Source organism: Ascaphus truei, chromosome 19 (genome assembly GCF_040206685.1).
Source record: "Ascaphus truei isolate aAscTru1 chromosome 19, aAscTru1.hap1, whole genome shotgun sequence".
NCBI lineage: Eukaryota > Metazoa > Chordata > Amphibia > Anura > Ascaphidae > Ascaphus > Ascaphus truei.
Window position 1 is genome coordinate 6707433 of NC_134501.1, and position 27407 is coordinate 6734839.

Sequence of the window (27407 nt, forward strand, 5' to 3'; positions counted from 1 at the left end):
TTCATTAACCCTGCCATTCCGTAGATCATGGTTTAGCAAGTACTGCTCTTTCAAAATGTTGGTTATTTACAGGTGTAATACCTTTTTGGATTGAGCAGTAGATTGGAGATAGTAGGATACCGCTCTAAAATGTCCCTTGTGATAGTTAAAGCAGCAATACGGGTTTAATTTAGCATTTATTACAGGATTGAAGCAGGGGGTCTCCGGTGCTAAACTGTGTTAATTACAGCTCTGAGGACCCCCTGCTTCCAGAGATACTTACCTCCGTAGGTGCTGCCGGTATCTCCTGCAGTTTAAATGTCCCGATCACGCTAGCCAATAGGAAGTCGCACCGTGTGACATCACAGCTTCCTATTGGCCCGCGTGGCATCTAAACGCTGCCATTATGTTAGGCACTGTGACTGCAGAGATACCGGCGCCCCTACGGAGGTATCTCTATAAGTAGGGGGTCTCCGGAGCTGAACTTAACACCGTTCAGATGCAGAGACCCCCTGCTTCAATCCGGTAATACAATTTTTTAAAAAAGTGAAACCCGTATTGCTGCTTTAACTTAAAAGGAAATATAGGGAATCTGTATGAAAAATAGATTATAAGAAGATGTATCAAATTCTGCATCTCTGTGTATCTCTTCTTTATCTTGTATTTGCATTTTTAACAAATCTGCCAGAACTGAAGCGCTAACACACACTTTCCCAGCACGCTCACACTACAGAGCTGAAGCGCTAACACACACTTTCCCAGCACGCTCACACTACAGAGCTGAAGCGCTAACACACACTTTCCCAGCACGCTCACACTACAGAGCTGAAGGGCTGTAAACTCTTCTGGCCAACAACTTGTGTGAGCAAACGTAGTAAATATTAGCCACACGTTTTCAGGACCTTCCTGCTTTTACCTTTTCTTGTGCATTGGTCCCAGAAAGAGAAAAGGTTACTTTGTGGCCTGTGGTATCTCTTAATAACCCGACATAGCAATCGTACGAGATGGTCTCGGGTATAAGCTTAAGAGCAGCGGTGCTCAACTCCAATCCTCAAGCCCCCCCCCCCCCCCCCAACAGGTCAGGTTTTCAGGATATCCCTGCTTCAGCACATGTGGCTCAATCAGTCCCTGCTTCAGCACAGGTGGCGCAATCAGTCCCTGCTTCAGCACAGACTGAGCTTCTGATTTAGCCACCTGTGCCGAAGCAGGGATATCCTGAAAACCTGACCTGTTGGGGAGGGGGCTTGAGGACTGGAGTTGAGCCCCCTTGCTCTGAAGCTTATGCCGGAGACCATCTTGTACGATTGCTATGTCGGTTCATGAAAACGTACAGAAAATGAGCAAACGCACGCACATCTACGCACACTTTTTCTTTTACGTATGTAAATCTGCCTCTGAGTTTTGACGACTGAACATGCTTTTTTGCTGTCTGCGTTAACCTATTGTTGCAAATCTACAGGGCGTTTGTAGCTAGTTTTAACTTTTCTCCCATCCACCAGTGGGGGGTCCAAAGCAGTTCCCGAAGAATGATTGTTTGCGCTGAAATGTTCCCACAGGTAGTATATATTTCTAAGGTGTGCTAGAACATAGTGACAGTAACGTTATCCATTGACCCTGTCATTCTGTAAATCATTGTTTAGCAATTATTGGTGCTTCAATATTCTGGTTATTTATGGCTACCATAACTTTTTGGACCAGCATAAAAACTGTACATAAATTTTGATGAACCTTACTTTTGGCAGAGATTAAGGGAATGGGTCCAAGGCCTGAATGAGATCACTGGCTCTTGCGTATGCACGATCGGCACTTGCCAAACACGCATGCACATTTGGCGTTTGCTGGTTGCTCATGTGCAATCGGAGCTTGCCGATAAGGGCATGCGCACGAGCAGCTGGCAAGTGCCGATTGCCCATGCGTGGCCAACGAAATACAGAACACTAAAACACCGGGACTGTCCCGGCTAACCCGGGACATCAGGTCATCCTAGGTCTAAGGCCTGAATGAGATCACTGGCCCAACATTTAGGCGGGTTTGTATGCTATAACGGTCTAAGACATTTTGTCTCTGCCGGCATTGCGCCGCAAGTGACCTCGCCGCAGGGACCTGTCATCCGTGGCCGGTTCACTGCTACGGTAAGTCCCTTACCCTAAAACCCCCTATTACTAACGCTACCCCCTACCCTAAAAAACGTAACCCCACCTTGTAACCCCTTAAGTTAACCCCCTACCCAACCCACTAAAACCCCATAGGTTAACCCTTTAAAACTTACCTTAAAGTAGAAGTGGCCGGCGGTGGTAGAGAAGGGTTCAGCGGCAGAGTGTCCCTCTGCGGCGAAACGTGGCGGGGACCAAATCTCCCATTTCGTGCCGTAAGCCCTGAGGAAGGCACTTGTGAACTGATATATCCGTAATGGTGATGCAATAAATGAATATATTTTCCCAGTTACCTTATTTGGACATGTTTACCCAGCGTGCGCTACCCTTTATAGATTAAGGATATATGTAATTTAAAGATACAGTTCTCGTCAGTACAGCATCCTAGTATTGCTGCACATTACATGCACCCTGAATGAATAGGTGACTGGCTTTGTATACTATTTGTTTGCTTATTTAGACAACTTTATATAGAGAATGCTCCACATCAGACCCTGGGGTACAACTCACTTGTAATGTTTAATGACCCAAAAGAGCATCAGGGTGACTGGTATCAGTTCAATGATCAATACAGTTATCTTCTTTTAAAGGGGTGTAGGGTGTAGCACATGTTCCCCCCCTGCCACGGAAGATCTGGCCACTACATGGGGATTTCCCCCGGTACTGTAGCTCACCTGCTTGGTACAGGTTATTTATATGATTACAACATGTGAAGCGCTATGTACATTTATGGCGCTATATAAATAAAGACATACAATACAATACAGGAGGTCTGAGTTGTTCTGCGGTTGTTGTATGGGACCAGCAACAGGGCAGGCTTTCTCCTTCTCATAGGGCAGCACCTCCGTCCCATGAGGATCCTGCTGGAAGCAGGATGGTCCCCACAGGCAGTTCTCCTTCCCAATAACCACATATCATGGTTGGTTCAACGGCAGGTTTATTGTGCAGACAGTATGGCATCATCTCCATTCCCTGGAGCAGACCCCAGGGTCTTGAGGCCCCAAGAGTCCCTCCTAATCTCAAAGGGTATCACACAATACCATACACAACTAATCATAGCCCCCCTCAATTTGGTGGAGTGTCAGCTTTTATACCCGATGGGAAGGGCTTGTAACCCCGCCCTATAACAGGGCTGGTTAAGAAACTGACAGGCATCACACCATATACATGTGACCCAGTCAGTACCCTCCCCAGGTATGACACTCTAACTGCTGGTTTAGGTCTAACCCTGGATAAGGCAACATTGTACCCATCCAGGCAGCAACTGCAGGCTACCCCAACACTGCCTGTTCCTATCAGGACTTATAGTGTTGAGGCCAGTAGAAGGCTATAGCCAGGGGCGCTAGGCTACCGGTGCAATCACACATAGTCGGCCAGTTACATGTCTTAGGCTGCGCTTATAGTGCCGGCGACGCGGCGGTCAGGCGACGGTTGCTGGAAAATCAAATAGAGATGACTTCCAGCGATCGCGACCAATCCGTCGCGTTGCGCTTACTATAAGCGCACGCGACGGCGGCAATGCATCTGTTTTGCCGCAACGTCACGTTGCTGTCGCCAGCACTAAGCGCAGCCAAAGGGGCTTCTGAATAGGGAAGTTTTTGTCAATCAAGTGTTTTCTTTTCCCTTATCCCCCCCCCCCATCCTTATCAGAGAGCCAATAAAGATAAGGGGACGTGGGGAGGGGGGACTCTGGCTGTACAAGCGCTTCCTGAGCACAGTGACATCACACAGTGACATCACAGTGACATCACACAAGGGAGCGGCCAGAGGGAATCAAACCCCTCCCAAGTCTCACTTTAATAAATACATTAAAAACACTCATAGGTGTCAGATTTTGTGTAAAGTAGTATTAATGACCAAAATGAGACCCCTTAACCCTTTCAGTGCCACAGGGTCATGCCACCTCTGTAGCCACAGACCCTCTGGCACTTCTGCATATACTTATGTACAATAGAGCGACACTGTCTAATGCTACTAAAAGTATTAATAATGCAGCGATATGGAAAATGTTTTTCAATTAAATTATCCTTCAGTTAGATGTATCCATTTAACCAGCTGGACTGCAATTATTTCCTGTTCAGTTTCTCCTTGGTTTGTTCACATTTTTTCCATTTTCAGTTTTACATTTTCATGGATTTTCCCACCTTTTTGAAGGTTCTTTGCTACTTCTTTCAGGACCTATATACCCAGGGAGATCGGATTTTCAGAAGTAGAAACCGGGAAACATTAAAAAATTATTTATAGGACAAATTTCATCACTTAAAAATAAATATTATAAGCCCCCATTCTCTCTCCCCCCCCTCCCCCCCCCCTCCCCTCCCTCCCATTATCTCTCTCCTTCCACACCTCCCAGAATCAAATCTCACTGGTTTCAGTACTTTGAGGTTGACATCTCTGGGATTTAGAAGTGTATATGGAAGCCTGGTTCTGCCATCTGGTGGACATTGTCGGATACTGCCGGGCCAGCTGATGAGCACGTGAAATATATGTATAATACAGTATTTATACAGCGCCACCTGTGTACACAGTGCTTTACAAAACTACAATACAGGGCAACTAAAGTACAGACGCTGGGTGCCCCTGCCCCTAAGAGCTTACAGTCTAAGTGTGCCTATGATCCAACCTCCAAGGCACATTAGTGTATCAATGTTTTATTAACCGTCTCAGCAATGCGTTGCAGGCTCCCTCTCGTGCTGAAGGGGTTAAAAATCCCTATAATATCAATTAGAAATTAAAAATGACATACCAAATTTATTTTACATTCCCAATGAATGTATTCTTACGCCAGATGCTTACTGCAAATTAATTCCTTTCAAACTGAGCAATACCATGAAATACCTAATTACTATTCATTTTTGTACATTCATATTTGTACGAAAGGTGGTGGTGGGGGGGGGAGGTATATAACCATTTTATTTAAGAGATGAAGAAGAAACTCCATATAAGGATCATAGGGACATTGCCGAGATATTTTTTATATTAATACAATTATATATACATAATATGAAAATTATATATTTAGTAATATATTATGTATAATTAATTATATACCGTATTTTCTCAATTCTAAGATACACTTTTTTCACATTTCTAATGTTTCTGAAATCAGGATGCGTCTTACAATCGATGTCAAAAGAAACTTGCTAGGCAGAGGAGCAAGATGTGACTTGGTTGCCTGCGCATGTGCAAACTTAGCCATGCGTAGAAGGTATCCGATTGTCACCCCAGTTGAATTACCGTATTTGTAAATTAGATCCCTATTTGTCGCTTAAAATGTCTTAAAAAAGATTACACTACGATGCAGCATTGAACCGAAAAGTTATTGTGTACGCAGAAGAGCGCTGAAATAGACCGGCGGGAGGTGCATTTACTATAAGTAAAGCAAGTATTCGGAATGACCGCACTGCAATATTTGCTTGTAAAGCAACAACCACGTGCTTTACAAGCCCTAAGAAAGGAAGATACCCACAAGTAGATAAAGCTGTGTTTCGTTTTGTCATTGAGACACGTGAAAAAGGATTGCCAGTCACGCCAGGCAATGCAATTAAAGGCAGCAGAAATGGCCAAATCTCTCGTGAATAGATCATAGAATGTTCAAAGCTTGGAGAGGTTGGTGTGACCGATTCAGTCGTCGTTACTATCACTCAGGTGCCGAAGCTCGATCTGTCTAAAGCTTCCAGCTGACTTTCAAGAGAAGCTGTTTAACTTCCAGCGATACGTAATTCAATTAAGGGGTAAGGGGGGGTGAGGGGAAGAAACTGTAGGAGTTTAAGCAAATAGGAAATGAGATGAAACCCTGGTATTCTTCGATATGCCTCACAATTATACTGCCATTCCTACAGGTGCTAAAGAGGTCAAAATCACGAGCACAGGTTATGAAAAGTAGTATGTCACTGTGATGCTACAGCATGTATAACTGTGATGGCCGAAAGTGACCGCCTTATATCATTTTAAATCGCATAGCGATACCTAAGAATGAGATTTTCCCAAAGATGTAATGGAAGACTGGGTAAAAATCGTCTGGAATACACGTCCAGGAGCTCCACCTAACATGCCCAGTAAGTTAGTTTCTGATGCATTTCGTGGACATTTATCTGAACAGCTAAAGAATAAGCTCACCGGAAAGCGTTGTGACTTGGTTGTTATACCCGATGGCATGACTAGCCAACTTCAACCCCTCGATGTTTCAGTCAACAAACCACTTAAAACTGCAGTTTAAAATGTGAAAAAAAAATTCCATTCATTATGTGCATCAATACAATCAATACATCGACAAGTGATTAGCTAAACTGCCGATCGATCCGTTCTGCTGTAATCTATCTCCGAATTGGGGGTTATTTAACTCATTGTTAGGGCTGCACAAGAGTACTCAGGATGTAAAGTTCTGTGGGGAAGATCATGTGACCAGGCAGTCACTAGATACAATTGGTGCACTGCTAGAGAGAGGGCAGGGCTCAAAACGGTGTGTGCCAGAGGAAGTTGATGTGACTTTGTAAATGGTTTATATAGAAACAAAAATGCTTGCTAAATTAAAATACATTAAAAGTCTTTAAAAATGGTTGTTTTTTTAAATGCTACAAGTATTTTCTCATAGTACAGAACTGATTTATTAAGAAAAAAAACACACATGTAGGCTATTGCTTGAAGTGCAGCTTTAAAGAACATATAAGGAAAGAATATGAGGCATGGTTGCCATCTGAAAACCTTCCTATGACACCTTGTTGTAAGATTAAGAGGGCATCTGCATCAAAACTTGCTGAATAGGTGTCAGCTGCTTGGAAGAAAATACCCGAAACAATAGGAACTCATTTAAGAAATGCTGCATCACAAATGCACGTGATGTCACAGAGGATGATATGTTGTGATATTTCTACAGAAGGTCAACACTGAGAAAAAAAAAATTCTCTTAAGTGGTGCGGTGGTGCCTTCCAGCATCCTCCTGCAATTCCCCCTCCAACTGCAGTGAACATGGCAGCACTGCATCAAATGACGCCGCAATGCCATGACAACATGACGTGATGCCACGTAGCGTCATGAAATGGGGAATAGCAGGAGAATGCCAGAGACGCCGCCTCACCTCGCCGCCACCCGGAGATTAACAGGCTAAACTCGTAGCCCAGAGGTAAGTGCCCAAAACCCAGAGTCTCCGGGTCAAACCCGGAGAGGTGGCAACCCGTATGTGTGTGTAAATATGTGTGTGTATATATGTATGTGTGGTGTGTGTGTGTGTGTATGTATGTGTTTGTGTGGTGTGTATGTATGTGTATATATATATATAGTTAAGTTATGGTGGGTAAAAAAAGTGACAAAACCCCTCCACAGCAAATGAGCATACAGTAATATTTTTTGTGTGTGTGTGTGTGTGTGTGTGTGTGTGTGTGTGTGTGTGTGTGTGTGTGTGTGTGTGTGTGTGTGTGTGTGTGTGTGTGTGTGTGTGTGTGTGTGTGTGTGTGTGTGTGTGTGTGTGTGTGTGTGTGTGTGTGTGTGTGTGTGTCCATGTTAAAAATGGTTTTTGAGGCAAAAAGTGACACTGTGTGCTCATTTGCATGTCATTTCCCAGAATCCCTTGCTGCAGTAGAAGTGCTGTATGCTGGGTGATAATGGGGAAAGGCGGGGTTGCAGACCTGCCTAAGACATGCAGATGAGCATACCGTTATATTTGCATATATATATATATATATATATACACACTATATTAATTAGCTATGCATTACTATATTACTCATTGTACTTCCCATACAAATTCCTTCCCCTCTTGCCCCAGGACCGGCACCCTTTTACTCCACAGAAACAACACTAATTTAACCCCTGTGTTGCCAGGCTGGGTTGCAATTTGAGATGCCGGTGTCCCTGTCACACCGCTCCGGCCGGAAACTGTGCGCGGAACCTTTCGGTCTCAGCAGGAACAGTTTGATATTTCGGGGGGCGGGCTTGTTGCCTCAGACTTCAGTCATTCGATGAGTCCTATTGGTCAGCAGGGGTGGAGGGGGCGGAGACTTAGCAGTGATTGGGCAGGGTGGAAGCAGATGGTGTTGGTTGGACCAATAGGAGCGGAGCAGCTGATATGCAGAGGGTGAGCGGTGTAACAGGAGCAGGTGTGCGTGTTATATCAGAGGGCTCGTTATACTGGAGGAGTATAGGTGGGTGCTGTGTATGTCTGAGCTGTGTTACATGGTGTGAGGGTATGTGATGTCACAGCTTTGGGGACTGTCTGTAAGAGGGTATGTGATGTCACAGCTTTGGGGACTGTCTGTGAGAGGCTATGTGATGTCACAGCTTTGGGGACTGTCTGTAAGAGGGTTTGTGATGTCACAGCTTTGGGGTCTGTCTGTAAGAGGGTTTGTGATGTCACAGCTTTGGGGACTGTCTGTAAGAGGGTATGTGATGTCATAGCTTTGGGGACTAGCTGTAAGAGGGTATGTGATGTCACAGCTTTGGGGACTAGCTGTAAGAGGGTATGTGATGTCACAGCTTTGAGGACTAGCTGTAAGAGGGTATGTGATGTCACAGCTTTGGGGACTAGCTGTAAGAGGGTATGTGATGTCATAGCTTTGGGGACTAGCTGTAAGAGGGTATGTGATGTCATAGCTTTGGGGTCTAGCTGTCAGGGTATGTGATGGCACATGTATGATGCTATGTATAAACCTGCTCATGGTATGTGCCCTGTCCTCTCTTTCTATTTAAAGTGCTCAGAATTTTCTTCTTCTTGCTGTACTGTTTGAAAACCTGACGCTCCGAGTATGAAGAAAGTCACATGCACAGCGCCTGTCAACATCGCTGTCATTAAGTACTGTGAGTATGGCAGGGGAGTGCCAGGGGCAGGTTTACACCGGGACACACCGGGACACACCAGCGACGGGAAGAACGTATTATCAAAACAGAAAACCTACTCCATAATGAATGTACAGTGTACTGCTCCCCCCAACCATTACTGCTCAGGGGTTTCGGAGTTCTCTTGCTGCCTCACATGTACCCTATTCCACAATTCTCTCTGTGAAAAAGACATTTTCACTAAATCTAGTGAGGCGGGACGTGTTCACGCTTCTCATCAGCTGAGCCATCCTCCCTATTAACAGATGATAGCTCAACCACAGCAGTGATTTATTACATCCACGGTGCTGCCCCATAACTGCCCATGTCTGTCCTGTGTAATATTCTGGAATGGTGTCAAAAGGTAACATAACATTTTCTTTCTGTTTCTTCCAGGGGGGAAACGTGATGAAGCACTTATTTTGCCCATTAACTCCTCCCTTAGTGTCACTTTGCACCAGGACCAGGTTGGTGACTCGGGGTTACCTTCGATATACTTAAGTTACCACAATGTGGAACAAATACAGCATCTTCTTACCTTTTTATATACTGCACTATGCTGGGTATCTGCAGATCCTCTGTCCCAGTGCCGCAGTTGTAAGGCAGAAAATGTGCTGTTGTCACAATGCTACTGCAGTTAATTTTCAGCTCTCGGGCATATAATGCAGAATTTACCGACCCTTTTATTCAGGGGAAATGATCCTGTCCAGAAGGGGTGTGCTTTCATTTTAGAGCACTCTACGTTATCCCATCAGTGACCCTACTTGTCACCGCTCTGTCACTGTGCCCTACACAACCATCAAGGGGAACACTCTCCCATCCCCCAGCCCACACTCCTAACACTACACCTCAATGCTGCATCCCTGCTATCCCTATTCAATCCTGGAACTTGACCAGCTGCTTAAATGCTGCCAACCTTGCCCCCACCCTTACACTTTCTCTGCCCACTTCATTGCCATATATTTCTCTTACCGTGCACCCAACAACTGGAACAATCTACCGAAGATTCTCACAGCTGCCGCCAGTCTAAGTTCTTTCACAACTAAAGCTGTCTCACACTTTAATCTGGTCTGTAACTGTTACATACGCCTATAACATATATTATCTCTTACTGTGCATGCAATGTCTTTATATATAATGTATAACCCTGTTAATGTAATGTAACCGTGTATTTGTCATCTTAACCCTACGCCCAGGACATATATGAAAACGAGAGGTAACTCTCAATGTATTACTTCCTGGTAACGCATTTTATAAATAAATAAATCTTGCAGCATAATGGAGTGACCATTTTATTTAGATGATTATTTTCTATTTTTCAGTTAAAAACAACTACCTCTGTTGCTGCCAGTCGGGAGTTTACAGAGGATCGAATGTGGCTGAATGGGAAGGAAGATGACATCCGCCACCCTCGCCTGCAGTCCTGCCTACGGGAGAGTGAGTGCCGGGGGTTTCTACCGCCTCTCACTGCGGCTGGGGTAACCTAACCTCCAATAATGGGCATCACTGGGTGATCTGTGCTGATTTGGTTGTCCCGTCAGTACGGGATGGCGCTGCGCTTATCACAGTTTAATGACGCTCACCCTGTACCTCTCCTGGATTTCCCTACTCCTGCAGTATGCCGCGGGTGAGGAGGGGGTGACACCCGCAGCTCACATTTCCAACTCCCTGTGTTGTTTTTTTTTCTTTCGTAGTCCGACGCCTGGCCAGGAAAAGGAGAGGTGACGCAGGAGACGACGGCTTTTCCCGAATCCTCGGCTACAAAGTTCACATATGTTCAGTCAACAACTTCCCCACAGCGGCCGGACTGGCTTCTTCTGCGGCCGGATACGCCTGCCTGGGTGAGAGACCCCATTCCAACCTTTTCCCCTGTTTTATGTGTCACCAATATATCCCGTTCTTAGCACATACAATGCCCTTCGCTTTTGATCTGCTTCCAGTGGCTTCAGTTCAACTTTAAGGCAGGGGTTCTCAACTCCAGTCCTCAAGACTGAACCTGTTCTGAAGCAGGGATATCCTGAAAACCTGACCTGTTATGGGGGTCTTGGGGACTTGAGTGGAGAACCCCTGCTTTAAGGCAAGGGGGCTCAACTCCAGTCCTCGGGTCACACTTTAAGGATATGCCTGCTTCAGCACAGGTGGCTCAATCAGAGGCTCAGTTTTTGATTGAGCCACTTTTGCTGAAGTTAGGATATCCCTGAAAACCTGACCTGTTGGGGGCTTGAGGACTGGAGATGAGCACCGCTGCTTTCAGGTATTTCTGTGTTTTTAATACGTACAATAGCACTCTGGATCCTGTATTATTGAGTTGGTAACGGGTGCGTGGGACACGAGATGAGGCACATGTACCCTTCTGCTTTGCCTATAGAATCTATATCTTTGATTTGTTAATGTCAGAAAAACGCTGTATTAGGCTGCGTCCATAGACACTGCAGCCGTGCGGAGGCTGAGAGAAAGCTGGTGCTTTCCCTGGCCTTAGTACGCGCGCCGTCCGGGGGCGTGTCTATGGACGGGCCAGTGACGTCACGGAGCTGGTTCGCCCTCATTGGGCGAACCGCTCACGTGACCACCCTATCGCGCGAGAAATCGTTTTTGACTGATTTCATGTGTCCCCTCCCGCGCGTACGCTGTATAGACGCGATCACTGCCTTTAGGCGTCCGCGCGGTCTGCCCCTGTATGGACGCAGCCTAATGCCAGACCGTGTGCTTCAGACTCGCATGACCAGGCAAGAATGAAACATTCTAATTCATTAACACCTTCAGTACCAGACAAACCTGAGACCCGTTGTTCCTCAGCCTGCCACTGTGTGGCCGTCGTGTATATGGACAACGCTCCTGCCTCCTCAACTTTTAACTCTTTCCGTTGTTCTGGTTCTGCCTAGTTCCCTTGCCTGTAGTTTAATACAAAGAGCATTCAGTCCGATCCCTGCTTCCTCTTGTATGTATATCTTTATATAGTGACAATCTATGTACATAGCGCGTCACAGCAGTAATACACAGGACATAATATTATAACACATAATGGCTATAAGTGCTAGAGAGAAAAGGGAGTTCCTGCCCCAAAGAGCTTACAATCTAAGTGGTAAGTGGGGAGAACTTGCAGAGACAGTAGGAGGGCGTTCTTGCGTCTGCAGGGGGCCACGGTGGATGTATGAGATGTATAGTATCGGCCAGCGGAGCTGCCCATATACTCGTTACGGAGGTGTGTTTTTAAGATGGGTCTTAAAGGTGGAGGGAGAGGGTGCTGTTCGGATATTGAGGGGAGGGGCATTTTGGAGGTGTGGGGCAGTGAGTGAGCGGTGTTAGGCGGGAGAGGGCTTTAGATACATTGCAGCTCTTCGCAATGTTTGAGCTGTCAAAGGCTGCAGGTGACCAGCATCTTGTTCACTGTCCCTCAGTATACACCCTGGCAAAGCTGTACGGCGTGGAGGGTGAGCTGTCGGAGATCGCACGGCAGGGCTCAGGCAGTGCTTGCAGGAGCATGTATGGAGGGTTTGTACAGTGGGTGATGGGCGAGCGAGAGGACGGGAAGGACAGCCTGGCGCAGCAGGTAGAACCTGAAACTCACTGGCCGGAATTGCGGATCCTCATACTGGTGGTAAGCAGCAAAGGAGCACAGCGCAGTGTATGTGAGGGGATGGCAGAGAGCTGGGGGCAGGATTGAGGTGTGGGGAGAGCTATGGAGTCTGGGATTGAGAGATGTATGTCTTGGGGACGGTTAGCACAGGAGCAGCATGGTGGGGGGGCATGTCGTGGCAGCATGGGGGGAGGGGCATGTCGTGGCAGCATGGGGGGGGGGGCATGTCGTGGCAGCATGGGGGGGAGGGGCATGTCGTGGCAGCATGGGGGGGGGCGGCCCATGTTGTGGCAGCATGGGGGGGGGGACCATGTCACAGAGCGAGGGGGGCATGTCGCAGCAGCTTGGTGGGGGGGCATGTCACAGAGCGGGGGGGGCATGTCGTGGCAGCATGGGGGGGGCCATGTCATGGAGCGAGGGGCATGTCGCAGCAGCTTGGTGGGGGGGGGCATGTCACAGAGCGGGGGGGGCATGTCGCGGCAGCATGGTGGGGGGGCGGGGCGCGCATGTAGCAGCATGATGACATTGTTATATAAAGAGGTGTTTACGGAGAGACCCCTGAGCAGGAAAGAGAGAATTTGGACCTGTTGTGGGAAAAAGGTCACAAAGAGATTGAGAATAGACGGGTCTCAGGAATGAGTGACACTGACGTTTGGAGATTTGGGGAGAGGAGGGAGAGCTGAAAGATAACGGTGCCAGTCTATTTTAATTTTGGGCGGTATATTTTCCAGGCGAGCGCAGAGAAGAAGCATGTGGGCAGCACAGCCGGTATGCAGACTAGCGTGCAGACCAGCCCCTTACTTAAGGTATGAGTTGTAACCCTGCTCTGATGCTGGGTCACTTTCCCGCTTACCATTGCCACGTGTGCCATGTGTACACTGTGCCACCTCCACTTCGTGCCCTTGGGATGGCAGTCCTCTCTGGTCAGATGTATAACTTGTGCGCTCTCCTCCCAGCTGCGTGCTCAGTCTGTGGTCCCTGAACGGATGGCAGAGATGATAGAGTCCATCAGACAGAGGGATTTTGAGGCCTTTGGTCAGTTGACCATGAAGGACAGTAACCAGTTCCATGCCACCTGCCTGGACACCTATCCCCCTATCTTCTACCTCAACCACGTGTCGCAGCGGGTCATCAGCATGGTGCACCGATACAACGCCCACTACGGGCAAACTAAGGTATAGCCAAGAATTTACAGGAGCCAAAGTCACGGTGTGTCCCCCTGGGGTCCCATTACATTACTGTCATAGTGTATGTCCGTAGGATGCTGTCCTTCCCTGGGAGTGTCTGTTTCCTTCCCTGACCTTCTTAACCCATGGGCTGCTTTTGCTGTCCATTTGACACCACTGTGTTTGTGTGTGTGTGTGTGTGTGTGCGTGCGAGTCCCTCTCACTTTGTGCTTTCTTGTCACCAGGACGCGGTCTTGTTCCTCTTTCTCCTGTAGGTCGCGTACAGTTTTGACGCAGGTCCCAACGCCGTCATCTTCACGTTGGAGCAGACGGTCAATGAATTTGTGGAGGTTGTGAAACGCTGCTTCCCACCAGAGTCCAACGGAGACCCGTGAGTTACATGCCACTCTCCGTCGTCTTCCTGCCCTCCTTGTGCATAGGTCCTTAGTGCCTCTCTTTTATCTGCAGGTTCCTGAAGGGATTACCCGTGAGCCCAGCACCTCTGCCCCAGAAGCTTCTTTCCGCTGTAGAATGTGATCCATGCCCAGGAGGAGTCCGCTACACCATAGTCACACAGGTACCTACCTTGTCATTGTGCGACCGCAGACAGAAGGAGCAGAGACACTTCAGGTTCTCACTAGGGAGGAAGAAAAATGTCTGTCCTGTTTCTGTAACTTGCTTTGCATTCTGTTTCAGCCTGGACCTGGCCCAGTGCCCTTACAGGACCTCAACCTGGATCTACTAGGATCAGATGGACTCCCAAAGCAAAGTGCCTGAAACATCTGCAGGAAAGACTCTTTTATAGCACACTATTCCACACCCTGACACCTTGATCATCCCATGCTCACTACAGCCGTGGCTGGTGTCTGATCCCGGCCGCTCACACCTATACACCGTTCCCTGCTTCTAAAAGGATGTCCCCCATTCCTTTTTTTAAGCAAAAAAAAAAAAAAACTAAATTGGATGATACAAACTGAAGCAGCCGGGCCTCCAACACCTGTTTGCTGGGAGAAATCCTGGAGATATTGTTGGCTGACAATGTGGGAAATAAAAATGGCGGCTGCTGGCAGCCACGCACATTACAGCAGAGGGTGCCATGGTGGGAGCTGGTGCGAGTTGGAATAACCAGGTGAAGATAAATGCACACAGTAGCAACTACAAGTTTAACATTTTCAGTTTAGGTATTTGAGGGGGTTGCAATTATGTTATTTTAATATGAATTCTATTTGATATTTGATACCTGTGGCTGCAGCTTTGAAGAAAACCGAAATAAACAGCCGTGTGTTCTCTTTATTAACACCTCTGAGATCTAGATATAGATAGATATATATTTCTCTCGTTGAATACTCCAGGGGTTTGATTACCTTCTGCTATTAACCCCTTATGGGTTTCTTGGCACAAAACACTGATTATTAGATGAGGCACCTGTGCTGAAGCAGGGATATCCTTAAAACGTGACCTGTTGGTGGCCCTTGAGGACTGGCACTGGCCACGCCTGCTCTAGCTTCCAGTGATTACTGTGGTAACCTTTTAGACTGCATTCGCCTCTTGAGCTAGCTCCATTTTATTCTCCCGGACACTTATTTATTTGAAGTATTAATTCCTGAACTGAGCATCAGATTTAAAATAAATATAAACAGCGTGCGAAAGCGATCGCCTATAAAAATAAACTGCAAAACAAAATGGCGATCAGCGTGGACTACTGGTTTAACCCTTTTGGGTGCCCCAAGATGTACTCACTATATCGTGGGGTCTGGCACACTGGGGGGACCCCATGATAGTGGCTTTATCATGGCCAAGAAGTGCTTTAAAAAAATATATATATATTTATTTTTTTTTGTTGTATTTTTATTTCATATAACTTTCATACAGCGCTTTTCTCACAATAGGACTCAAAGCGCTTTGTGCGCAGTGCGCAGCACATAGGAATGTTACAGACACAGTCCCTGCCCCGCAGAGCTTACAATCTGCATTTGGTGCCTGAGGCACAGGGAGATAAAGTGACTTGCCTGAGGTCACTGGATTTGAACCAGGCTCCCCGGCTTTACACTCCGTGTCATTGTGACCAGAGGTAGTGTCTTTACGCGCTGAGATCGCGTTCCGTGGAGCGCAGGACGCGATCTGGTGTAAAGGGACACGGAAGAGGATTCTTCCGGGTTAAGGGCCGCCACGGACGCATGACCGCGCTGTGCTGGAGGGGAGATTCGGGAACCTCTGACACAGGGCCCCAATCCTGCCATTCAATGAGTGACTCCTGCAGTGTGTGCGCTGTATAGGGAGGGGGGGGGGGGCTGTATCTATGTTAAGTAACGGCACTGCTATATAAAGCAACTGTTGCTTGGAGGTGTGCCCCCCCCCCCTCCCCAGGGCTTAACGCCCGCCCGCCCGCCCGCCCCGCTTTCCAATGAGCAGTTTTTATCATGTCCCTGTGTATCACAAACACAGTATAGTCTTTCTCTCTCCAGCAGAAAAGAGACGTACGTGAGAATTTTACCAGCTACTGTTAGGACCTGCAAATTGGTCATACAATGAAGTGGCTGCAGGCTTATAACGCTTTGGCCAAAGGGTTTAACTAAATGACCCGTACTCATGAGCAGATGGTCACTGAAGTATTGTGCTATATGTTGTGCCGCTGTATGTTGCGATGGCCTTTCTGTTTTTGTTTTTATAAAGCAGGATATGTGTGGTTTTAATAAATCTTTGGGCTACAGCTTGTGTAGGTGCAGCATGGGACAGCTCTGTTTTGGAGGAGGGCTTGTATATTTGTGGGAGGAGAGGGGAGGGTGTGTATATGGGACAGGAGGGCTGGCTCCTGCAGGAGGGAGGAGGGTTGCTGTGTATATGAGGCAGCCTGTGTAGCAGGAAGTGATACTCCTCTGTACGTGATCTTCTGCCTCTCACCACCGCTCTGCCCCCTGTCTGCAACCCGGCGCTCACCATGGGGCAGATAGAGTGGGCTATGTGGGCAAACGAACAGGCTTTGGCGTCTGGACTCAGTGAGTATCAACCAGAAAACGGGAGCTCCCCTTCCCTGTCCCCACCCCCTTTCCCTGTGTCTCCCCCCCCCCCCCTCCTAAAAAGGAAAAAACTTTAAATGGTAATTCTATTTAACTGCTGCAGAACTGAACTCAGCACTGACAGTGTTAATATTAATATCCTTTATAAAAAAAAACCAGTATAATATAACTGATACATTTATCAGGAGGGGATACACTGTAACACGTTCATCTCACACCTGTGTCTTTAGATGGTCCCTTGCTTATTGTGACCCCTTTGAGTGCCAGCGATAGGTGATTAGGTGATGGGGCTTGTCTTGTATTTGCTGCCTAAAGTTTTCTATCCTGCATTAAAATGTTAAATGGCCCTGGTGTTTTGGGTATTTTGGGTGTAGGTGTGAAGATGCCGGAAACGACAGTAATTCAATATTATTACAATAACCTGTAAATGAGGAAGTAAGACAGGGAAATTACTAAAGTCGCTATAAAAAAATCCCTCACCACACCTGTATATTTCTCAACCGCATTATACATTATCTTCTCCATATGTGGGTTAAATTCGCTGTTGCGACAATTTATGTTTTGCTGTCAAGAAGATTCGTCAACGTTTAGATTGTCAGCTCTTGGGGATTCAAATATTTGTCTTCTTTTATTTAGCGTGTCTGCATTTGCTAGCAGCATTTCGGTAACGAGACGGGCAGCTTTTTCACAAAAACTCACATTTGCTGCGAAAACCCTGGGGTATGAAAATAACTGCAGCTAATGTGTTTTTTATTTATTTTTAAAAATAAAGCAAAAACAGCGAACATGGTTTGTATGGCAAAATTGGACAATTTTTGCTCAAATTTTAATCATGAAAGTCCAATTTATTTATTTTCTCCAAAATTTCGGTCAAAAAACAACCGAATCTCTTCTTAAAACTTCTTTCAGAAAGAAAATGGTTTATTGGATTAACCTGTAACACCTGCAGTCATGTGCCTATGACTTCATTGCCAATTCTACAATGTTATTTCTTCCTGTAACCATGCTGCAATTCTCCAATAAAGTAAAAAGATTGTTTAAAAAAAAAAAACTTTCAGAATAAAGCCCTAAATTGTGTTACAATAGTCACGGCAGCTGATCGTACCATCTTCAAGTGCTAGGACTGTATTTATATATGTACATTAGATCAGGGGGGCTCAATTCCAGTCCTCAAGCTCCCCCCCCCCCCCCAACAGGTCAGGTTTTCAGTATATCCCAGCTTCAGCACAGATGGCTCAATCAGTTCGTGCTGAGGCTTTGGAATTTTCAGCCGAGCGCCAAGCTGTTTTTCTGCGCGCTGTCGGCTGAAAACATCCAATCAGCCTTCAGCAGCGTCAACGTCACGGCGCCGTGACGTTGACGTCAGTGCGTCGCGGGCGATTGGCCCAGCGACGTCACTGCCCCGCCTCCAACCACCTCCCCCCCGGCTCCCTTCGCGCACGCTGGCTCGCCTGCAAGTCCATGGAATCGCGCTGACTTAAGCAGGCGAGCCTCAGCCTTAGCGCGCATCCGCTCTCCTGAAGCCTCTATGGCCCGGCCTTAGGTGATGTGTTATTAAAAAGCATGCTTAAGATACGGTTTAGTTCAGGAGATCCTAATGCTGGATAATAGGGCACAATGGTCTGTGTATACCACTTTCCAACAATATCTGATGCTAATGCCATCTTCATTTAGTAACTCAAGATTATTCAAATGTGATTATTATCAATACACCCTAAAATAGCCATAATATGCTTGCTTTAGCTATAGTACAATAGGATGATTGATGAGGAAGTCTCTACTGGTTCATAATACATTTGTAAAAGACTGGAACTTTAAACCCCATTATTCCAAGCATTCAAAGGGTTACAGGCCACTAATATTCATCCCTATTGAGTTCTAGGACCAAAGTACCACTGCAGTGACTTGTTTTGAAGGTGCAATTAAAAAAAAACACATTTTGAAAACGATCCAGGTAAACTAGACTTGTTGTGATGGCTAAAAAAATTAGAGTTAGTCATAGAATCTAATTAGCGCTTCCCACCTCACAAGTTTCCTCATGTTGGTTTTGCTTAAAGCGGTTACAACCCACAATGAATCTGTATTTCTCTGGGCCTGAGACAGCTTGAAAGTGTAGCAATGTTATAGTGTAATAATGTTAATATCGCCATGCAAAAAAAAGGTGATATAAAGCGGGGGATTATTCATTAAGGTCTTGTTACCGTAGGGATGCTCAACTCCAGTCCTTGAGACCCCTCTCCCCCCGCCAACAGGTCAGGTTTTCAGGATATCCCAGCTTCAGCACAGGTGGCTCAGTCAAAGACTGATTGAGCCACCTGTGCTGAAGCAGGAATTGATTGAGCCACCTGTGCTGAAGCTGGGATACCCTGAAAACCTGACCTGTTTAAGGGGGCTTGGGGACTGGAGTTGAGCCCCCCTGCGTTCCAGGTTAACACTTGTACCTGGGTGTTCTCCCATTCAAATCCATGGGAGGTAACGCCTGTCCTGTTACTTTAACCCGTACCGGACCCTAATGAATATTTCTAAGAAACCAATTCTATGAATTATTATATATATTTTATTTACCATTTATTTTTTATATAAACGTTTTAATTACAACGTGCGAGAAGTTACTCCACACCCTTTTAGTTCCATCACCGGTCATTTCCAGGGCTGAGGGGTATGGCTCCATACTCCGGAGTTTATACATAGAGAGAAATCAATCTTGGCTCCCTTATGCGGGATTATACAACGTGGGGATCATGTCAAATTATTAAACCAGGTGTACACACCAGTGTATTTCCATATTGTCTTCAGGGCGATTAGTTGGCTGGGATCTGCCTGTAAAGAGACTTCCTGCTGCCAATGTCCTGCTGTAAAAATACGCGGCAAAGAATATCCGAGCGTTACCTGGCCGCTATTCAAACATTCTTCGCTGAGAATTTGTGCGTGTAAACATTTAACTCTTCTACTGCCAGAGGCTTCCACCAGGCGCTCGGGTAAAAAAATAAATAAAGGGTGGGTTACATTTAAATGTCTGTTTTTTCTATTTATTTAAATCATAGCAGACGTTGGGTGCGTTTAATCCAGAAAAGGCATTGTGGGACTTGGGAACGTCAAAGAGCCAAACGAAAAAAATGGCGTACAAGTACAAGACCGCATCACTACTGCAGGAGTGGCCAACTCCAGTCTTTAAGAGCCACCAACTGGTCAGGTTATCCCTGCTTCAGCACAGGTGGCTCGGTCCACGACTGAGCTACTGATTGAGCCTCCTGTGCTGAAGCACGGATATCCTGACAACCTCACCTGTTGGCTCTTGAGAACTGGAGTTGGCCGCCCCTGCAATAGTGTTGAAAGAAAAGACGACATTTCAGTTGAAAGCATTAACAAGCACTTTTTGTGTGGGTGTCCATTTATCCAATGCTCGTTGCCGGGCGGCAGGGTGTCATTTTTGCGAGGCGTTTCTGGCAGTTGAAGGGTTAATGAAATAATCCCACTCTGCGTTTCACCGACCGTTGATTTAGGCAACGGCACATTCGCAAGAAAGCGGCTACTGGACTTCGTCTTTCAGAAAGGGAAGTGGGGAGAGGCTGTGGCTTTTGGGTTCTGTCCTGAAGCAATATCCTGTCCCACGTTGCTCCACGCTGGGGTAACACAGAGAGGGGGGGGGGAGGGGGAGGGGAGGACAGTTTGGGGACTTTGTTCCTCTACTAATTTCTCATGAAATTAGGACATCATGTTTCCACCTCTGCAAAATTCATCTTAACCCTTCCTTGGCTAGAGGCCCAGCTTATTTATAGTGCTCTGTGGGGAGGTGAGTGATGCGTACACACGCCTACACACACGCGTACACACACGCCTACACATACACTTCATTTGGAGGCTGCTGTATGGTCTGGAAGCCCCAGGCCCTTTCTGCCCGTGTTTAACCCCCGCTGCACGACAGCCCCTGATGTGCGATATTAAAGTGCCTCGCATGGGGACTGTAACATACCCAGTGCTATTATTACTCATGTCTAGCTTTTGTGTTACAGTAAGAAGGGGTGGGCCACCAACAGGCCAGGTATTGGGGAAATCCCAGCTTCAGCACAGGTGGCTCAGTCACTGCGGCTGAGCCACCTGTGCTGAAGCAGGGATATTGTGAAAACCTGGCCTGGTGGCCACCCCTATGTTAGAGTGTAAGCTCTGCAGTACAGAGCCTGCGGCTCCGCGTTGCACTGTGACCCCTCTCCTTCTCTTTGCAGTTTTGCTGACTGGGGGCATTGTGGCTGTCGCAGGGCAGTTCAAAGGCTGGCAGTTTGCTGCCTATGCAATGTATCCTTTTACACGCAGTTCGGAGGCCGTGCCCACCCTGGGGTGCTGGATCCCCCTCTCCGGAAGACCCGCACGCCACCATCTGAGCTCTGCCCCCTGCTCCCCTCAGCTCTCCATCTGAAGGAGGAAGCCCTACGTGTAACGGTCTTTATATGACGTATTTTCTTCCCTCTCGGTGCGGCTTAAATTGTCGGTTATTATTTGTGGCTTTTCTCTCTCCTCTCTTCGTTCTTTCCTCTCCCTAACCCACCCCCCCCCCCCTTATTCCATTCTTTTCTCTCTCCCCCCTTGTCCCATACACGCTTTACCGTGTGTAAGGGGTTAACTGCTGGCCACCCCGTAATCCCACTCCCCTAACCTGCAGGGCACCCCCAGAAACAGTCACGCTGCACCCCAATTATCCTGCAGCCACCAGGATTCATTTAGAGCACGGGTGGCCAACGTCAGTCCTCAAGGGCAGGTTTTTAGGATATCTCTGCTTCAGCACAGGTGGCTCAGTCATTGACTGAGCTACCTACAGTATGCTGAAGCAGGGATATCCTGAAAACCAGACTTGTTGGTGTGGCTCAGTCAGAATGACTTCAGCAATTGGGATAATTACATCTATAGAGGATTCTTGTTGGAATAAAAATAATAATGTTAAAGAGACAATCACAGGTTGAGCTGCAGAGAAGGAAGGGGTGTGAGGACACAGGGTAGGTTCACCTGATAGGAAATTCCTAAGCGTGATGAGATAATGTTAAAAAAACTTCAAATCTCGCTATGCAAGAGTGATCACAGAGAGAGGAGGGGGGGACTCCTAGAGAGGGGGGAGAATAAGAGAGGGGGACTCCTAGAGAGGGGGGCGAACGAGGCTGGGACTCCTGGGGGGGGAGGGGGAATAAGAGAGATGGGGGACTCCTATAGGAGGGAGGATAAGAGAGAGGGGGGGACTCCTTGAGGGGGAGGATAAGAGAGAGGGACTCCTGGGGGGGGGATAAGAGAGAGGGGGGGACTACTTGAGGGGGAGGATAAGCGAGAGGGGGACTCCTTGAGGGGGAGGATAAGAGAGAGGGGGACTCCCAGAGAAGGTGAGAGAGGGAAACTAACCAGGAAGAAATGAGTGAAAAATATAAATGTAGGAGTAGGGTAAGAGAACCTGGAAGATTGCGGGTGTAACGATACAGCAATGTAAGGGTTAAATGCGGTGTGCAGTGTGGCAACCAAGAGGTTAACCTATGGGATGTGTGTATTACATTTCGCTTGCATGAAGTGGGGAAGCCTGAAGCCAGACCCCGGTCACAATACAATTATATCACAAGGAAACCGCTTTACAAAGCACTTTCTGTGCTGGCTCATTCTGAAATAAAACACATCGCAGGGAAGCTGTAAAGAGAAGAGAAGCCCTGTGAGCTTCGAAAGGCTCTCGTATAAATGATTTAAAAGCAGAGCCCAAGGTATGCGTTATTCTGTATCGTTGCAGGTTAACGTTGGGCGGAGAAAAATCCATGTTCAGCACAACTTTTAGTGAAGTCGTGTAAATGTGTGAGCAGCGAATGTGCACAATTTTAATGCAGGGGCAGCCAACTCCAGTCCTTAAGGGCCACCAACAGGCCAGGTATTGGGGATATCCCTGCTTCAGCACAGGTGGCTCAGTCACCCTGAGTCCCCCACCTCTCACTGTGCTCACTCTTGCATAGCGAGATTTGACATTTTTGAACATTCTCATCACGCTCAGTAATTTCCTATCTGGTGTATCTACCCTGTGCCCTCACACCCCGTGCCCTCACACCCTGTGCCCTCACACCCCGTGCCCTCACACCCCGTGCCCTCACACCCCGTGCCCTCACACCCCGTGCCCTCACACCCTGTGCCCTCACACCCCGTGCCCTCACACCCCGTGCCCTCACACCCCGTGCCCTCACACCCCGTGCCCTCACACCCCGTGCCCTCACACCCCGTGCCCTCACACGCCGTGCCCTCACACCCCGTGCCCTCACACCCCGTGCCCTTTCACCCTGTGCCCTCACACCCCGTGCCCTCACACCCCGTGCCCTCACACCCCGTGCCCTCACACCCCGTGCCCTCACACCCCTTCCGTTTCTGCAGCTGCGGCTCAACACGTGATTGTCTCTTTAATTAACGGCGCAGCCATTATTATTTTATTTTTTTCCAAACAAGAAACCTCTCTACATATATTATCCCCATTGCTGCAGCATCTTATCCAGTTATCAATAGAGCAGCTCATAGAAGTTTCCATCAAACTGGTTAGACAGTGAAATCAATTACATGACAACTCTTAAACGTGACGTTCACAATTGGAGTAAGATTTGTTCTTACATATAATCGTATTTTATCCGTGTAATTCTGTCTTAAATCACATCGCAGACTGTATCCCCCTGTGGAGGTTAATTAAAGAAAAGATAGTGCCTGCCTCTCTCTATAACAACTAGATTGGTTCCAACTCCTTAATAGCAATCTTTTCAAATGTTTATGCTTCAACAAGAGAAATGATTACTCTTAATGACTCCTTTCAGTCCAATAAAATGGAACTGTACTTTTTTTTTACATAGTTACATACAGTAGTTACATAGTTACATACAGTAGTTACATAGTTACATACAGTAGTTACATAGTTACATACATTAGTTGCATAGTAGATGAGGTTGAAAAAAAGACTTCCGTCCATCAAGTTCAACCTATGCTAAATTTAGACAACAGATACGTTATCCTTATCTATACTTACTTATTGATCCAGAGGAAGGCAAACACAAAACCCCAGTGTCATATCATCCAATGATATCTCATAAGGGGAAAAATAAATTCCTTCCTGAATCCAAGAATTGGCAATCGGATTAATCCCTGGATCAGCGTCCTTCCCATGTATACTTATTTTGTATATCCCTGTTTTTGGATCTAGTATGAAAGTATTGGTACTCTGCACTATGTCATTTTACCACAGCGTGCAAGTGTGATAACCCAAGCACTGAAGTGCCCTCGAGCACTAAAGTGGACAACACGTACTTCTAATGTAGGTCATGTTTGGCCGGTTCAGATGACCTGGGAACTTAATGCAGGATGTGAAGGAAACTAGGAAAGGATTTAGGGATTCCCGGTGACCAGCCTGTAATTGCCAGTGGAGATCTTCCTTAACTTCTACCCGCAGTGCTGCGGGAGCCTTCATATGTCTGCTGGAATACCCCCGCAGCAAGCGCAAGAAGGGGTCTACGATGGAGAGATGGTAAGGAGAGGGGCCCTAGTGAGTGGTGGGTTGTATGTATGTATGTGTGTATATGTATGTATGTATGTACAGTATGTATGTATGTATATGTATGTATGTATGTATGTATGTATGTGTACATATCTTTTTATTTATATAGCACCCACGGCTGTACTTGGCGCTTTACAAGAGAGACAATACAGTACAGGGAATTATATTTCCATACATGCAACAAATAAGATCAGACAATGGGAAAGGAAATCCCTGCCCCAGAGAGCTTACAATGTACTGTAAGTGGTATGATGGGAGAGTTACAGAGGCAGCAGGTGAGGGAATAAGTGCAGTAGATGGCAGTGCTTGGTCACAATGGTTGGTAGGATTGACTGTGGGTGTGGGACAGTAGCCATGAATCCAGGTTATTTAAATGATTAATTTAAGAGAGGCGTTTTAAGGTTTGTTTTTAAAGGTGGGGAGAGAGGGTGCTTGGTGTATACTGAGGGATCAGCAGGGTCATTGGGTCTGTTGCATTGCAGGATTGAGGTTACAGAGGTGTGCGTGTGTGTTTGTTTAATGGGACTAGTGATAGACGAGAAGGTAGTACATCGGGGCTGGCTTTAGGTGCAGTGCCCATTGTTTCTGTGCATGTGAAGGAGGGTTAGTACAGTGCTTGAATATCAGTGATTTGCGGCATGGCATATAGATAGAGGTGCGAGCTGCAGATTGGGGCGTGCATAAGTAAGAGGTTTCTGTGTCCTGTCTTTCATAGTGGCCAGAAGTACATGACTGGTGTTCTGAAGGTGTTTGGTCCTGTCACCCGTAATTACTATGTCCGTGCCATCCTGCATGCAGCGTAAGTAACTCCACCCCAGCCTTGCTACACAGTGGGCCCCATTATAACAGACCCTCTCCTCACAAAATAGCTATACACATACAACGTGTGAGAAGACCTGCACCCGGGGTTATTTCTGTATAAATGCGTATTGTCGGGATCGACGTTTCCGTGCCCAATGGGGCCTTTATCAAGATAATCTTCACTGAAACGTCGATCTGACACAATAAATATATGTTTATAAAAAGTGCAGGTCTTCTCACACTTGGTAGGTACTTGCCTTATGGATCTTTCTTTCTTTCATTTCATTGGTCACATGTGGTCTCTGATTTAATTTGCCACTTTAACTGTCCCAGGTTTTTCTATAGCAAAACCGCATTTGTATTGATAAATCACATTTCATGTATCAGTATAAAGTTATCACTGCCATATCGTGGGATCCTTGCATTGTAATAGGTACATGAGCATTCCCTGTTTGTGCCGGGGTATTGGAGGCATCCAGAGGGCCTAAGGGGATTAACATTGCTTTGTTTGTCCAACAGGCTGGCCGTGCCCGGAGGTTTCATTCTGTCCACTATCCTTGGCACTGTGTGTCTTGGCATTGCAAGTATCATCTACTTCTTGGTGAGTGCATTGGGAGGAACGGGTGCTGGTTAGAGAGTAATTGCTGAACATTATTGTATGGCTGTCGGTTAGTTAGTGAGGATACTGGTTGGGGCGGGTTGTGTTAGTGGGGATACTGGTCAATCGGTGAGGATACTTCTCAGAGTGCAATGAGTTAGTGGGGATGCTAGTCAGTCAGTACAAATACTGGTTGGGGCACACTCGGCTAGTATGGTTACTGGTCAGTCAGTGATGATACTAGTCAGAAGTTAATGAGTTATTGGGGATGCTGGTCAGTAAAGATACTGGTTGAGGCACACATTTATTTGTGGCGTTACTGGTTAGTTGGTGAGGATACTGGTTGGGGCACACATTTATTTGTGGCGTTACTGGTTAGTTGGTGAGGATCCTGGTAGGGGCACACATTTATTTGTGGCGTTACTGGTTAGTTGGTGAGGATCCTGGTAGGAGCACACATTTATTTGTGGCGTTACTGGTTAGTTGTTGAGGATACTGGTAGGGGCACACATTTATTTGTGGCGTTACTGGTTAGTTGGTGAAGATACTGGTTGAGGCACACATTTATTTGTGGCGTTACTGGTTAGTTGGTGAGGATACTGGTAGGGGCACACATTTATTTGTGGCATTACTGGTTAGTTGGTGAGGATACTGGTAGGGGCACACATTTATTTGTGGCGTTACTGGTTAGTTGGTGAGGATACTGGTAGGGGCATGCTGTGTTATGGCAGGTACTGGTCGATTTAATGGACGTACTGTTTGAGACTGACTTTATCTTCTCCTGCTCTCAGGCCGCTGTACGTGGGGAAGAATGGCGCCCCATTGAGATGCGAGCAGAATCAAAGCCAAGAGCTGCAGAGACCATTAAACGCCCTCCGCAGAATCCACCTCCCCGTCCCCCACCGGAGGTGCGGAAGAAGCAGGCGGATGAGGTTTCCCTGGGAGGGGGGCACGTCAACCCCATTCCTGTCACCGATGATGCTGTATGACATCCTCCTGTGTTTGGGCCGTGGTGGCAGGAATCTCTCCACTGCCGCCCACCCAACTGACATTTTCAATTCCTAAATGATTGACTTGATGGACACAATCCAAATAATCTGTTACTATATCCCACTCGTCAATGGCTTTCTACCAGTGCCTTAAAGCGTATAGCTTTGCCAAGTCTGAGAGGATGCGCAGAGCAGGGGCAGCATGGAAACCTCATGCCCAGCTTCCAATTCAACAGCAACTCGGCTCATGTCAACAATAAACCGTCTCTGGTTCGAGTGGCTCTTTGTTTTTGGTTGTGTGATTAGGTTCTTGTTCAGATGGTGCCCTCAACCTTGCCGTTCTGGGTCCACATGACATGCTATAGGGCTGCAGGTTGACTCTTCCCTCATCGAGGGGTCTCAAACTGTACTGTGTGGGAACCAAGTGCTGATGGAAGTCACAAAAACACAAAGCCAGTGTTGAAAGAGACGTGGTACAGAGGTGAAGTACCCATATTCCTCCTGCTGGACCAAGGTTGTGACACCTTTTGCTGGAACATCATCCAAGTTTGTCCATAACATCCATCATTTAGAGAACCCGACAAATCATTTATTTGAGGTTCCCGACTCCAGTCTTCCACTAACAGTGCAGGTTTTAAAGCGGTCCTCTCATTAGCACACGTGGCCCAATCACTTTCACTGAACCACCTGTGTTCAAGCTGGAGTATCCTTAAAACCTGCACTGGTCGTAGTCCTTGAGGACTGGCGTTGGGAACCTCTGTTTTATTTGAATCC

General features: G+C 46.9%; 2 protein-coding genes across 4 annotated transcripts; both read left to right on the forward strand.

Annotated features, from left to right (window-relative positions):
- Window positions 1–8182: 8182 nt before the first annotated feature.
- Window positions 8183–16395, forward strand: MVD (mevalonate diphosphate decarboxylase). Of its 3 annotated transcripts, none has more exons than XM_075576399.1 (11): window positions 8183–8205; window positions 8819–8924; window positions 9339–9409; window positions 10265–10379; window positions 10637–10783; window positions 12341–12540; window positions 13251–13325; window positions 13476–13694; window positions 13961–14076; window positions 14154–14262; window positions 14382–16395. In XM_075576399.1, the coding sequence occupies exons 2-11, from the start codon at window positions 8873–8875 to the stop codon at window positions 14460–14462; spliced, it is 1185 nt and encodes a 394-aa protein (XP_075432514.1). In that variant the 5' UTR covers window positions 8183–8205; window positions 8819–8872; the 3' UTR covers window positions 14463–16395. The 3 variants fall into 3 exon arrangements, with proteins under 3 accessions (XP_075432514.1, XP_075432513.1, XP_075432515.1); XM_075576398.1 differs by having other exon boundaries at window positions 8187–8272; XM_075576400.1 differs by lacking the exon at window positions 8183–8205 and adding an exon at window positions 8206–8227.
- Window positions 16396–16477: 82 nt separating this feature from the next.
- Window positions 16478–26912, forward strand: CYBA (cytochrome b-245 alpha chain). The gene is made up of 6 exons (XM_075576401.1): window positions 16478–16681; window positions 20926–20995; window positions 24141–24215; window positions 24961–25044; window positions 25566–25647; window positions 26436–26912. Exons 1-6 carry the CDS (start codon window positions 16624–16626, stop codon window positions 26631–26633), a joined length of 567 nt encoding a protein of 188 aa, XP_075432516.1. The 5' UTR covers window positions 16478–16623; the 3' UTR covers window positions 26634–26912.
- The last annotated feature ends 495 nt before the right edge of the window (window positions 26913–27407 follow it).

Bases quoted from the DNA above. Each gene is read 5' to 3' on its own strand.
- MVD (XM_075576399.1), top strand. From the start codon at position 8,873: ATGAAGAAAGTCACATGCACAGCGCCTGTCAACATCGCTGTCATTAAG. The intron at 8,925-9,338 runs GTGAGTATGGCA...TGTTTCTTCCAG, and splicing joins CATCGCTGTCATTAAGTACT to GGGGGAAACGTGATGAAGCA. The intron at 10,784-12,340 runs GTGAGAGACCCC...ACTGTCCCTCAG, and splicing joins GGCCGGATACGCCTGCCTGG to TATACACCCTGGCAAAGCTG.
- CYBA (XM_075576401.1), top strand. From the start codon at position 16,624: ATGGGGCAGATAGAGTGGGCTATGTGGGCAAACGAACAGGCTTTGGCG. The intron at 16,682-20,925 runs GTGAGTATCAAC...TTCTCTTTGCAG, and splicing joins GGCTTTGGCGTCTGGACTCA to TTTTGCTGACTGGGGGCATT. The intron at 25,045-25,565 runs GTAAGTAACTCC...TTTGTCCAACAG, and splicing joins CGTGCCATCCTGCATGCAGC to GCTGGCCGTGCCCGGAGGTT.